The 15,068-nt window shown below is 37.2% G+C and overlaps 1 protein-coding gene across 2 annotated transcripts in view; it reads left to right on the top strand.

The window, feature by feature from the left end:
• Positions 1 to 15,068, top strand: part of USP32 (ubiquitin specific peptidase 32) — a 233,469-nt gene that overhangs the window by 205,063 nt on the left and 13,338 nt on the right. For both annotated transcript variants that reach the window (XM_060646580.2, XM_060646581.3), the window contains exons 26-29: positions 160 to 371; positions 6,673 to 6,857; positions 11,077 to 11,163; positions 12,096 to 12,216. In XM_060646580.2, coding sequence (XP_060502563.1) covers positions 160 to 371; positions 6,673 to 6,857; positions 11,077 to 11,163; positions 12,096 to 12,216 — 605 coding nt within the window. The remainder of the gene's footprint in view (positions 1 to 159; positions 372 to 6,672; positions 6,858 to 11,076; positions 11,164 to 12,095; positions 12,217 to 15,068) is intronic.

Below are 15,068 nucleotides of genomic sequence, written 5' to 3'. Positions count from 1 at the left end.
TCCAGTCAGTCCAGAATTATTATTTGAACTGTGATTTCTCCCTGTCCTTTGCTAAAAGAGACTCTACTACAGTGGTCTTGGTCCCCACATTATTTGAGAAAAGAGCAAAGATGAAAACACCACAAGCTTATGATGCTGTATTTATCTATGAATTTGTAGATTTCTCCTCTTCCCCATCTACAAATGGAATGTTGACCCTAACAACCAATGGAGACTTGCCCCGACCAATGTTTATACCCAATGGAATGCCAAACACTGTTGTGCCATGTGGAACTGAGAAGAACTTCACAAATGGAATGGTGAATGGTCATATGCCATCTCTTCCTGACAATTCCTTTACAGGCTACATCATTGCAGTCCACCGAAAAATGGTTAGTTTAAATTAGGCAACTTACTGCTCATCTTAACCAATGTCATTTGTGAAACATAGCCACTTTCTGTCTTTGAAGCCTCTTCATTGTGTTCACTTTCAGGGTGTTATTGTAAGTGATCAGAGCCAGGATTTAGTATCACACATGCTGGCCATTGTATGAAATACCATTCCTCAGTGGCGTCTGGGTGGCTCAGTCGTTTAAGTGTCCGACTCAGCTCAGGTCATGATCTCACAATTTGTGGGTTCAAGCCTGTGTCAGCTCTGTGCTGATGGCTCAGAGCCTGGAGCCTGCTTTAGATTCTGTGTCTCCCTCTCTCTCTGCCCCTCCCCCACTTGTTCTCTCTCTCTCTCTCTCTCTCTCTCTCTCTCTCACACACACACACACACACACACACACACACACACACAAAATGAATAAACATTTTTTAAAAATTTGAAGTGTCATTCCTCACTCATATTAAGCAGCAACAGGATGGCTGCTACATCCAAATACTACTTCCTTTTTAAAAGTTTGTGTCTCTCATATTTTCATGTAGGCATGTACATCTTCTCTGCCATGTAAGCATGGATGTATTTGGAGGTTGGTTGGTTGGTTGGTTTTTTTGGAGAGAAACAGGAACGTTCTTGGGTAAAAACAAGTTGTTTCCTAGGACTGCTGTAACAAATTAGCACAAATTTCATGGCTTAAAACAACAGAAATTTATTCTTTCATAGTTCTATAGGTATCTCAAGACATCTGAAATCACCAGGGCTGTGCTCCCTCCAAAAGCTTTAGGGGAGAATCCTTCCTTGCCTCTTCCAACTTCCATAGGCATTTCTTATCTCATAACTCCAATCTCTGCCTCCATCTTTACATGATCTTCTGCTTCTCCCTCTGCTGTTCACTAATGAGATTTACTGATAGCACTTGTCATTAGATTTAAGTACCTAGAAATAAACTGCAACAGATACACAAGGTATCTATATGGAAAGCAATAAAAATATTGATAAAAATTAAAGAAGACTCAAATAAATATTTGAGGGAAATAGACCATGTTCATGGATTAGAAGACCAGATATTTCAAAGATCTGAGTTCTTCACAAACTCATCTACAGATTCAGTGCACAATCCCAATATAAATGCTTACTATATGTATGTATGCTCGTGTATGTAAACTTGATAAGCTGATGCTAAAATGTGGAAGCAGAGGGGCACCTCTGCTAGCTCATTCAGTTGAGTATGGGACTCTTGATCTTGAGGTCATAAGTTCAAGCCCTATGTTGGGCACAGAGCTTACTTAAAAAGTAAAAAAATTATTCTCTCTCTCTGCCCCTCCTGTGCTCTATCAAAATAAAGAAACTTAAACAAACAGGGTGCGGGGGCACTGGGTGGCTTAGTTGGTTAAGCGTCTGACTCTTGGTTTTGGCTCAGGTCATGATCTCATGGTTCATGAGTTCGAGCCCTGCATCGGGCTCTGTGCTGACAGCACGGAGCCTGCCTGGGATTCTCTCTTTCCTTCTCTCTCTGCCCCTCCTCTGCTCTCTCTCTCTCTCAAACTAAATTAAAAAAAATTTTTTTTTAATAAAAAAAAGTAAAAAAAAATTAAAATTAAAAAAAAATGTGGAAATACAAAGCACTGGAATAACCAAGACGCTCTTGAAGAAGAGTAAAGCATGACGAATTGAGCTACAAGATATTACAATTATTTTATAACACTTAAGTACTTAAGACATTGTGATATTGGTATGAGAAAAGACAAGTAGTTAACAGTGGTTTAGAATAGAGACCCAGAGACAGATTCACAAATGTATGAACATTTGAGTTATAACAAAGATAGCATTGCAGAGCAGTGAGAGAAAGACAATTTTCTTGGTAAATGGTGCTGAGATAATTGAATAGCCATATGAAACTTGACACCTACCTCTTACCACATAATGTTCAATTCCAGGTGGACTACAGAACTAAATATGAAAGCAAAACAATAAAACAGCTCCTAGAAGATAATAGGTGAATACATTCATGACCTTGATGTAGGAAAAGACTACTTAAATAGGACACAAAAAGCACTAACCATAAAGGAAAAGATTAATAAATTGGACATCATTAAAATTAAGAACTTTAGTTCCATCAAAAGATGCCATTGCATAGAAAGGCAAGCCTTGGAGTCAAAGATGTCTGCCACTCCTATAACCACAAAAAGACTCAATCTAGAAAATATAAAGAACTCATATAAATCATTAAAAAACAATTCAAGGCGCTGGGTGGCTGAGTCAGTTGGGTATCTGACTCTTGATTTTGGCTCAGGTCATGATCCCAGGGTTGTGGGATTGAGCCCCACAGTTGAGCCTCAGCTCTGTGCTGAGTGTGAGCCTGCTAAAGATTCTCTCTCCTTCTGCCCCTCTTCCCTGCTTATTCTGTCTCTCCCTTTCTCAAATAAAAAAAATTTTTGAATAAAAAATGGTTAATTTTAAATAAGCACTTCACAGAAAGGATATACAAATAGCCAGTAACCATATGAAAAAGTGATCAGCCAGACTACTAACCAGGGAAATACAAATTAAAGCTCCATTAGCATATCACTGCACACCCACCAGAGCAGCTTAAACTGATTAACAGTGATGATGAGGATATTTGAGCAACAGGAACTCTCATACACTGCTAATAAGAGTATAAGTTAATACAGCTCTTTTGGAAAGTAGTTTTCTAGTTAAAGGTAAGCAATTCTCCTTTTTAAGCATCTACCAAACAGACGTGTGTATCAGGAGATATGTACAAGAATATTCATTCAGCAGCATTAGCATTAGCAGCATTATCTGTAATCGCCCAAAGCTGAAAACAAAAAATAAAAACATTAAATGTCCATTAGTAGTAGAAAAAGGATAAGGAAGTTGAGACATTCATATGATAGAATATTCTACAGCAATGAAAATGAATGAATTTAGAGTTGTACCCAACATAAATGAATTTCATAAACCTAATGTGGAAAAGAAGCCAGACACAAAAGAAATATAAGACATATGATTCTTTTTATAAATAAAAACTTTAAAAACAGGGAAAATGAAATTTACTGTTTTTATGCGTAGCCTATGAAACTATAAAGAAAAAGCAAGGAAGTGATTACCATAAAATTAGAAAAACTGAACTTTTGAAGGAAGGAAGAAATTGTGATTGGGAGGAAGCAGAGGGAGGCTTTTGGAGTGCTAGCTGTATTCTGTCTTGACTAGTGATTATACAGCTATTTGCTTTGTGATAATTCTTTAAAATGTACTTGTCTACCCTTTTGAATTAATAACTCATGACTTAAAGTGAGCACCTGACAACGTAGATGACGTTCTATGGGCCACGTTCTAGACGGGATTGTATGGGATTATATGAGTGGATAGAGAATTAAGGCATCCATTTGTACTTGGTATTGGCTTTAAGTACAGCTCCAACTACTCCCATCAGCATTTCCCTATGTCTCTCTCTCTCTTTTTTTTAACCAAGTATTATCATATCATAAATAAAGAATTCTCATGTACTTTTTAAAAAGTCTTGGAAAACCACTCTCTTGAATTTTCATGAATATGTTTTATAGAGCACTTGGTAAGTGCTAAAGCATTATATACAGTTTTTTTGTAATTATTAGACCATAAAGCCACATTGTCAACTCTTAATTTTCACCTTTTAACCAGTTATCGATTTCCAGTTTCTTTCATGATCTAGACAGGTGCTTTAGGAATACCTAAAATTGATTTTACCATCTGTCTGTCTCAAGTCAAGTCCCTTTTCCTATTATTTCTGTGAAAGGCAACACCATTCTTCCATCTAAAAGCTAAAGGCTGAGAGTATCCTTAGATTTTTTTCTCCCCTTTTCTTCTAAAACCCTATATTCAGTATATCACTATGCCCTTTAATTTCTTCTTTTTTTTTAAAACAATGTATTTTTTGAGAGAAAGAGAGAGCACGAGTGGTGTAGTGGCAGAGAGAGAGGAGAAGAGAGGATCCTAAGTGGGCTCTGTGCTGACAGCAGAGCCTGATATGGGGGCTTGAACTCACAAACCATGAGATCATGACCTGAGCTGAAGTCCGACAGTCAACGAGCTGAGCCATCCAGGCAACCCTTAATTTCTTTTCTTTTTTTTTAAGTTTATTCTTTCATTTTTGAGAGAAAGAGCACAAGTTGGGGAGGGGCAGAGTGGAAGGGAGACACAGAATCCGAAGCAGGCTCCAGGCTCTGAGCTGTCCAGTACAGAGCCCAACGCAGGGCTTGAACTCAACGAACTGTGAGATCATGACCTGAGCCAAAATCAGATGCTTAACCAACTGAGCCACCCAGGGGCCCCATCCCCTTAATATCTTATTTTAAAATACTACTTGAATTTACCATTTCTTCATTTTTATTGCCACCTTCTTTCAGACCTTTCTGATCTCATGATTGAATTACTTTGAAAGTAGTTTATTTTTTGTCTCCTCCTTTCTACAAGGTAAAAGATGAATAAGAATGAGACAAGGCAACCTAGGCAAGAATATTCAGAAAATAGAGAAATGGGAAAACGGTATTGATGTGACAAATAAAGGAAAAGTCAATTTAAAGGAAAAAAGAAAGAAGTGGTTTACATGGACCAGAGAAATCGAAAGAGTGAAAATTGAAGTTTTGCAGTATAACCAAGTAAAGAAATGGAGCAAAACTCCTTTGAACAGTTGGGCCAAATGAGTTTTTCCAGCTGGGAGGAAAAGTTGTTAGGAGAGAGCAAAAGGAGGATTTCTGGTATAGGAAAGCTGGGAGTGTTATTCCCATGAGGAACTGAGTAGTATCTCCCAGTGCTACTGGGAGAAGTTACCTTCAAGAGGATGAAAATTTTTTGTGGGTTTAGAAAAGAGCTACACTGAGGAATGAAGAGGTCATTGCTTAGATGATCTCATTTATTTAGTAAAATAAGTCATCTGCTGAGAGAGTGGAAGAACAGTAGAAGTTTAAGGAGAGAAGAATTAACCTATATTTTTAGATTTTTGTTTTATTGGTTTGTTTTTTTTAGAGAGAGAGTGTGCACACAGGGGTGGGGGGCAGAAGGAGAGGGAGAGAGAGAATCTTAAACAGGCTCCACATCCAGCACAGAGCCTGATGCAGGGCTTGATCTCATGACCACAAGATCACGACCTGAGCTGAAATCAAGAGTAAGATGCTCAACTGATTGAGCTACCCATGTGCCCCTGTTTTTAGGTTTTTGAAAAATAGTTATTCTGAATTCTGTCCACGTATCAACTGTGAGTCTTATAAGAACATCAGCACATGAAATACAGTCTTAGAATCATGTATTTAGCTAAGCTTAAATGAATAATGCAAGGGGTGCCTGGCTAGCTCAGTTGGTAGAGCATGCAACTCTTGATCTCATGGTTGTAAGTTTGAGCCCCATGTTGGGTGTAGAGATTACTTAAAAATAAGATCTTTAAAAAAAAAGGGTTTAATTTAAAAAATGAATAATGGCAAGATAAAATGCTTGAGAATCTGAAATAGAAGTCTTTAAGAAACTAGCTAACTGTTGGTGAGTTTGTAAGTTATTGATTTAGCTTCTCTAACTACTACACAAAGACCACACTTAAAGAATTAAATGTCCAAGTGCTCAGCAGTTTTTTGAGTAATCCTTAATTGCAGTCAACCTTTTATTATACTAAACTTTTGTTTTATTAAACAGCCATTTCCAAGCTACTTCTGTGCAGTATCTCTATATTAAGGAATCTTCTTAACATACTAAAAGCAAATATTTTTGAAGTTTACTTTACTTTTATTCTATTACGTAATTAAAAAAAAACAAAAAAGACTAAAGTCAGCTCAGCTACTTTTAGGAAGGTGCATAAGTTGTTATAACATTAAATGGCTGGGTTTCATATCTTCCCAACAGTTTAGGAATTGCTGCTCTAACAACAGCTGTCAACACCTTATTAGAAAATTGTGTTTTGAGGCAGTTTGGTTTACTGGCATCCTTTCTAGAGAAAGGATTTTAAGTGCTTTTAAAAACCTTGAGTTAGGAAACTATTACTAGTTTTTACATGTGGTTCTGTGTGTGTGAGAAATATTTATCAGAGAAAACTAGTTTGAAAATACTAAATGCTGAAAAGTTTGATAGCAATTCTAAAACTGGCAATACTTCAATCTTCAACCTTCCACTCTAAATAACCATATTCTCTATATTAATTAAACGTGGTTTTATAAATAAAGAGAAGTGTGGTAGGGACTACTTTGAAAATGATACTGTTGCCTGTTATTGGCTCTTAGAATGAAAGGGAGGAATCAAAGGCCTGTCTTCTCAGCCCTTTCTTCTCTTGTTTGTACATACAGATGAGGACAGAACTGTATTTCCTTTCATCTCAGAAGAATCGCCCCAGCCTCTTTGGAATGCCACTGATTGTTCCATGTACTGTGCATACCCGGAAGAAGGACCTATATGATGCGGTCTGGATTCAGGTGTCTCGATTAGCCAGCCCACTCCCACCTCAGGAAGCCAGTAACCATGCTCAGGATTGGTGAGTTGAGAGGGCGATAAGCCTGGACAGGTGGTTTCCAAACTCAAGAAGAAGAATTTAGGGGCGCCTGGGTGGCTTGGTCGGTTAAGCGTCCGACTTCGGCTCAGGTCATGATCTCACGGTCCGTGAGTTCGAGCCCCGCGTCGGGCTCTGTGCTGACAGCTCAGAGCCTGGAGCGTGTTTCAGATTCTGTGTCTCCCTCTCTCTCTGCTCCTCCCCTGTTCATGCTCTGTCTCTCTCTGTCTCAAAAATGAATAAACGTTAAAAAAAATTTTTTTTTAAAAGAAGAAGAATTTATATGAATTCTATGTAATATATAGGACACATTCCATGTTAAGTTAATCACTCTTTGAAGAGCCATCCAGAAAGCATATAATTCAACCATGTGGTTTGATCTATTGAGTAGGAGAGACTGTACAACTTCCTTTCATGACCTAGACATTCTAGTGTCTAATAATCCTTTCATTCTGTACTCTCTTACCTGAAGTCCCTCCTGCTAATGCTTTAAATGCTTCAGGTATTATCCTTGACTTCTGTTATTGCAAAACTAGGGAGTATAAATTCACCAGGGAGTTTGTATCCTCTCAACTTGCTGGAATGCAGAATGGAAACAGTCATGTACATTTCTATACATGAACTCTGAAAAACCCCCATACCATAACAAATGATTCAGTTGGATTGTTTCCATGCCTTGTTAGTTTAACATGGAGGGCCACCTGCATGGCTCAGTCTGTTAAGTGTCTGACTCTTGATTTTGGCTCAAGTCATAATCCCAGGATTGTGGATCAAGCCCCACGTCAGGCTCTTTGCTGAGTGCGGAGCTTGCTTATGGTTCTCTCTCCCTCCTTCTGTCCCTCTCCCCTGTGCGCTCTCTATCTCTCTCTCTCTCCCTCAAATTAAAAAAAAAAAAAGTAATTTAAGAAAAAAGAATAAATCTTAAAGGAAAACTGCAAATAATAAGCAATTTAGTTGAGGAATGTCGTGTTAAGTAAAAATGACAATAGGGCAAGATTAAATTTGAAGTGAAAGTGCGATTAAATTGAAGAACTTCCAGATGAGGACTTTTCCCTGGGCTTGCTAATGAATTGGATATGGAGTATGAGGGAAAGAGGAACCCAAGTTTGGTTATCAGCCTGAGCAATTGTTTGTGAATGGTGGTAACATTTAATGTGAGGAAAACTGAGGAAGGAGTAGGCTTGAGCAAGAGATGACAAGAATCAAGTTAAATTCAACATGTATGTTATATTTTTAAGTGGGATATAGACTTCAGTGTCCTTTGTTGGAGATATAAAAATATAGGTGTCATCACAAATAGTTGGTATTTAAATCCCTGAGACCAGATGATAACGTTTAGAGAGTAAGAGATAGAGAAGACACCCCCCCCAAATGTAATTCCTGATGCATTTCAACATTTAGAGGTTGAAAAATGACAAAAAAGGAGATTGAGAAGAAGCAGCCAGTGACGAAAGAAGAAAATTAGGAGTGAGTGGTGTCCCAGAAGTGAAGAAGTGTTTAAAAGATCAGTTTCAAATGCTACAGAGAGATTTAGTAAGAAGAGGCCTGGGAACTGACCACTGGAATTGATAAAATGGCAGTCTTTGGTGACCTTTGCAAAAGCTATTTTAGTATAGATGGAATGGTATAGATGAAGGTAAGGAGGTTAGAATAAAGAGAAAATAGTCCTACAGGCAATAAAAAAGATAGTAAGAGTCTTTTAGAGATAACACAATGAAATATTTATGAATGAAAATGATAAAATGCCTCTGATTTCCTTCAAAATAATCTAGTGGGTCACAATAGCCAAGAGGTGGAAACAACCCAAATGTCCATCAGCAGACAAATGGATAAACTGTGGTATGTACATACAGTGGAGTATTTGTCAGCCATAAAAAGGAATGAAGTTCTGATACACACTACAACATGGTTGAACCTTGAAAACATTATACTAAGTGAAATAAGCCAGATACAAAAGGATAAATACTGTATGATTTCACTTTTATGAGACATTTTGAGTAGGCAAATTCATAGACAGAAATTAGATTAGAGGTTACTAGGGTTTGGGAGGAAAGGAGTATTATTATTGCTTAATGGTACAGAGTTTCTGTTTGGGAAGATGAAAAAATTCTGGAGATGGATGGTGGTGATGGTTGCACAGACAGCATTGTGAATGCCTTTAATGCCACTGAATTGTATACTTAAAAATGGTTAAATGGTACAGGTGCCTGGGTGGCTCATTTGCTTAAGCGTCTGACTCTTGATCTCAGCTCAGGTCTTGATCTCATGGTTGTGAGTTCAATCCCCATGTTTGGCTCCACACTGTTCTTGAAGCCTACTTTTAAAAAAAAGTTGAATGGTAAATTTTATGTATATTTTCCCATTTTTTTTAATGGAATGAAAGAATCTATAGAGCTAGGTTAAGGGTATAGGTGAATTAAAAATGGCTGAGGGTTGATGATGATTATAGTTGGGTGACCAATACATGGGGGTTCATTGTACAGTTCTCTATTTTTGTGAGTGTTAATGTCAATAAATTTGAATGTTTAGATTAGATGGACAAATTCCTGGAATCGAGGATCTATATAAAAGATTATTATTTTGAGCGGCAGTGGATAAGGAGGAAAGTGAGGATTTGAGAGCAGTAATTAGAAATTTCTCTTTGGTCAAAGAATTGTTAGAGTAGTGATACCTTATCATGGTTTCATTACCTTTAGCCACCATGTAACAGCTACTACCAATTGCCAAATGTGGTGTCTTGCATTGCTTCTTATTGGGGCAAGGATGAAGAAAAATACTTGTTTAAGTGGGAGAATCAAGGCTGTCTTGCAGTTAAAAGACATTACTCTAAAAATGTTAGGTAGCTTATAGCTTTGAGTAGTTAAGGCAGGGAAAAGGGTGCCTCACAGTGTACCACATCAGGATTCTGATTAAAGAACGCTTCTGGGGTGCCTGACTGGCTCGGTTGGAAAAACATGTGACTCTTGATCTCAGGGTGGTAAGTTTGAGCCCCACATTGGGTGTAGAGATTACTTAAACAAAACAAAAAAAAAGGAAATATGTAAATATAAATATATATTTTATATAATATATATATTATATATATTATTATACATATATATTTTATATATATATATATATTATATATAGTCCGCTCTTCTAAAAACCATTATGATCTTTCGGCTTTCTGTGCTGTGGCAATGTTCTTGTCATGGAAAGGTCTAATTATTTTAGTTTAATGTGAATTAAATCTTGTGATAGAATTAGGGCTGAAGGATAATTGGTAGTTGATTTCATGATTAGCTTATTAGCTTATAAGGTTATTAGCTTATCTTAAAATTTTGTGTGGACCACATGGCCTCTCTTAGAGACATCTGGCAGTCTAGTCTGTCTACCTTCTGTAACAGGGATACAACATGGGAGCCCTAAGTGGGGTTGGTACAGGGCTGCTGCTAATGGGTTAAAATAACTAGCATTGAACTGTCAACCATGAGCATACTGCTCTGACAGATGCCCCTTCCTAGGGTTACTTCAAGAAAAAATGAAAAGGAGTTGAGACCTCAAATAGAAATGTTTTTTATGGGAATGGAAGTTGGTGCAGCCACTCTGGAAAACAGTATGGAGGTTCCTCAAAAAACTAAAAATAGAACTACCCTACAACCCAGCAATTGCGCTGCTAGGCATTTATCCAAGGGATACAGGCGTGCTGTTTCGAAGGGACACATGCCCCCCACCATGTTTATAGCAGCACTATCAATAATAGCCAAAGTATGGAAAGAGCCCAAATGTCTATTGATGGATGAATGGATAAAGATGTGGTTTATATGTATACACAACTGAGTGTTACTCGGCAATCAAAAAGAATGAAATCTTGCCATTTGCAACTACATGAATGGAACTGGTCAATTAGAGAAAGACAAAAATCATATGACTTCACTCATATGAGGACTTTAAGAGACAAAACAGATGAACATAAAGGAAGGGAAACAAAAATAATATAAAAACAGGGAGGGGGACAAAACAGAAGAGACTCATAAATATGGAGAACAAACTGAGGATTGTGGGGGGGGGGGTGCGCTAAATGGGTAAAGGGGCACTAAGGAATCTACTTCTGAAATTGTTGCACTATATGCTAACTAATTTGGATGTAAATTTAAAAAAATAAAAAATAAAACAAATTTTTAAAAAATGTTTTTTATACTCTTTGGTTTATGTTCTGTTTCAGTGATGACAGTATGGGCTATCAGTATCCCTTCACTCTACGAGTTGTGCAGAAAGATGGGAACTCCTGTGCTTGGTGCCCATGGTATAGGTAAAGTAATCTTATGCAAAAGAAAAATTTTAGTAGCATTGCAGCTTCAGATATTATACCTTTTGCATAAGGTTTCCAGTTTTTAGAAGTAATACTAAATAATAAGAAGCTTGAAATAAACATCGCAATTGTTGATTCATCTTTTTCTTATGTGGTCCATAGCTAAGTTTTGCTCTTGAGCCTTAGCTGGTTTTGTAAACTCTGTGATCCTCATTAAATTCATAGTTTATGATTAACATTTATTATTTTATACCTTCTGCTCCTTATATATAAATCAGTTTAGCATTCTGAGCCCAGTAGAACATAGTCTACTTACTAGACTTCGTGGAAGTCTGTTTTTGACTTTTAGAAGAATTATGGAGACTGATTGGTCAGTATTGTTGCAGCTTGCGAAATATCTGAGTGCTAAAGTCAACAACCTTCAGAGAACTATAATAGACTTAGCAAATGGAATCTAAATAGGCATTGAAATCATGGCTTTGTCATGGTCCTTCCCTTCCCATAAATTTTTACAAACATTTATTTAATGTGCCACTTTACAAACAAGGAAATAGGCATTGTTATATCAGATGAATTGTCCTTCCTCAGAGTATTAAATGACTAAATTTAGAATTTTCTTAGAGGTATATTATCTCAAATATCCAATCCCCGCGTCATTTATCTTCCATAAAGTCCACACATTCATGTGGATTAACAAATGGTTATCAAGTGCTTTGAAAAACCAAAGACTTGAGAAGTAATGAGCATGCTTCCCTGAAATAAAAATAATTACTAATACATATTCATACATTTATCAGTCTTAAGTTAGAGGCCCATGACAGATTCTGAACCCAAGAAAGTGGAGAAGTAGAAAGAGAAAATATTTCTGATAAAGAAAATGTTGATTCTTTCATAATTATTCATTCCTTAGTAGATCATTTTCATCTCTTTAGATTTTGCAGAGGCTGTAAAATTGATTGTGGAGAAGACAGAGCTTTCATTGGAAATGCCTATATTGCTGTAGATTGGGACCCCACAGCTCTTCACCTCCGCTATCAAACATCACAGGAAAGGGTAAGTACTCAAGGCCACCATAAGATGGTAGTTTTCATAAGTAAAAATTTTCCCAGTTTAACTGTATTGTGACATTTCTGTTTTAGGTGATCTAAATACAATCAGAAAAACATTCATTGGTATTCTCTAAGCCACTTAATATATTGACATGATTACATGGATGTTTCAGTTTTCCCACTTACAGAGTTACTTGTATTGGGACATTACATTTCAAAAAACACCACTAATAAGTAAATCTCGAAATTCTGGGTATGACTAAGACATTATATTGTTTGGCCTCCAAGCAATAAATACCTCTTTGCCTATGTATTAATTATTATTACATCTGCAGCATTTAGTAACACTGTAACTTAGCTCGAAGGCATCCCAGGGCTACAGCTGCTTACTGGGCATAGTGATCAGAAAAATTAAAGGAAAGATTGAATGTTTTAAGACTGGGCACCTAAGAATGTATCTCAATGGCTATTCCTTCACACTTAGCATTCCTCTACTGGGAAAACAGTTTTTACATTTTGAAAATGTTACTTCAAAAAGACTAATAACTCCATACTAACAATAAAAATATTTGCCAAATATTGTTGAAGGATAGATTGGCTAGATAGTTGGTGGATAGAGATATGATGAATCTGATGGAGAAATAAAAGCAACAGAATCAACGGGTTTTTTTTTTTTTTTTTTTTTAGTTACATGAAGAATTGTAGTTGCTTTTGCATTTATGTGGCTCTTGATGGAAATTTCCAGTGTATGATCTGAAAAGCTCTGGAGGACATCCTGCTTATAGAAAGAAGGGCCTACGTGACCTGTTAAATCTCACCCCATTTCCACTTTCAGTGATGCTCTTAGGATACCATGGAAACCAACTTGCTATTGAGATACCCTGCTTTGGTGGGGACTGTGGCCACATGACTAATTTCTTCCTACTAAATTTCTCTTCCTACCTGTGGTTTCTGCATGTGCTTAGTGAGTCACGTAGACAAAGTGATTACCTTGGTTCAAAATTGACATTATTACCCATATATTTTATGTTGTTTATTCCAGTAATTTCCCTTCCAGGAATTTATTCTAGGGAAATACTTTAATGCTGACAAATAATCATCATAGCATTTTTTAGAACACTAAAAAAATTAGACACAACTTGTATTTGTCCCACATTAGAAGATTGGTTAAATAAAGCATAGTATATAAATTTGATAAAATATTATGCAGTCATTGAAAATGATGATTACCAGGAGTTTTTACCATGATTACCATGATACTTAACGATGTGATGGCTTTGTTTGGTTTTTTATTTATTTTTTAATTTACATCCAAGTTAGTTAGCATATATAGCACAACAATGATTTCAGGAGTAGAATCCTTAATGCCCCTTACCCATTTAGCCCATCCCTCCCCCCCCACCCCCAACCCTGCCAGCAACCCTCTGTTTGTTCTCTGGATTTATGAGTCTCTTCTGTTTTGTCCCCCTCCCTGTTTTTATATTATTTTTGCTTCCCTTCCCTTATCTTCATCTGTTTTGCATCTTAAATTCCTTATGAGTGAAGTCATGATATTTGTCTTTCTCTAATTTCGCTTGGCATAATACCCTCTAGTTCCATCCACATAGTTGCAAATGTGTATAAATATATACCACATCTTCCATCTGAAGATGGAAGAATATATACCATTCATCCATCAATGGACATTTGGTCTCTTTCCATACTTTGACTATGGTCAGTAGTGCTGTTTGTTATAAACATTGGGGTGCATATGCCCCTTTGAAACAGCATACCTGTATCCCTTGGATAAATACCTACTATTGCAATTGCTGGGTTGTAGGTAGTTCTATTTTTAATTTTTTGAGGAACCTCCACAAACTGTTTTCCGGAATGGCTGCACCAGGTTGCATTCCCACCAGCAGTGCAAAAGAGATCCTCTTTCTCTGCATCCTCTCCAACATTTGTTGTTGCCTGAGTTGTTAATGTTAGCCACTGTGACAAGTGTGAGGTGATATCTCATTGTGATTTTGACTTGTATTTCCCTGATGATGAGTGATGTTGAGAATTTTTTATTTTTATTTTTTTAATGTTTATTTATTTTTGACAGAGAGAGACAGACAGAGCGGGGGGGGGGGGGGGGGGGGGGGCAGAGAGAGAGGGAGACACAGAGTCCGAAGCAGACTTCAGGCTCTGAGCTGTGAGCACAGAGCCTGACATGGGGCTCGAACTCACAGACTGTGAGATCATGGCCTGAGCCGAAGTCGGACGCTCAACCGACTGAGCCACCCAGGTTGCCCCTTCTTGTTTTTTAATTTTTTTTAAAAATTTTTTGTGGGGTTTTTTTGTTTTTTGGGGGTTTTTTTTTGTTTTTTTTTTTGATGTTGAGCATTTTTGCATGTGTCTGTGAGCCATGTGGATGTCTTCTTTGAAAAAGGGTCTATTCATGTCTTTTGCCCATTTCTTCACTGGATTATTTGTTTTTTGGGTGTTGAGTTTGATAAGTTCTTTATAGGCTTTGGATACTAATCCTTTATCTGATATGTCATTTGCAAATATCCTCTCCCATTCTGTCAGTTGCCTTTTAGTTTTGCTGAATGTTTCCTTCGCCGTGCAGAAGTTTTTTGTTTTTTTTTTTTGTTTTGACGAGTCCCAATAGTTCATTTTTGCTTTTGTTTCCCTTGCCTCTGGAGACCTGTTGAGTAAGAAGTTGCTGCGGCTGAGGTCTACGAGGTTTTTGCCTGCTTTCTCCTCTAGGATTTTGATGGCTTCCTGTCTTATGTTTATGTCTTTCGTCCATTTTGAGTTTATTTTTGTGTATGGTGTAAGAAAGTGGTCCAGGTTCATTTTTCTGTATGTCGCTGTGCAGTTTTCCAGCAC

Source organism: Panthera onca, chromosome E1 (genome assembly GCF_046562875.1).
Source record: "Panthera onca isolate mPanOnc1 chromosome E1, mPanOnc1 haplotype 2, whole genome shotgun sequence".
In the NCBI taxonomy this organism is placed as follows: Eukaryota; Metazoa; Chordata; class Mammalia; order Carnivora; family Felidae; genus Panthera; species Panthera onca.
Note: the sequence above shows the minus strand (reverse complement) of the source record. Positions and strands in the feature narration are given on the sequence as shown.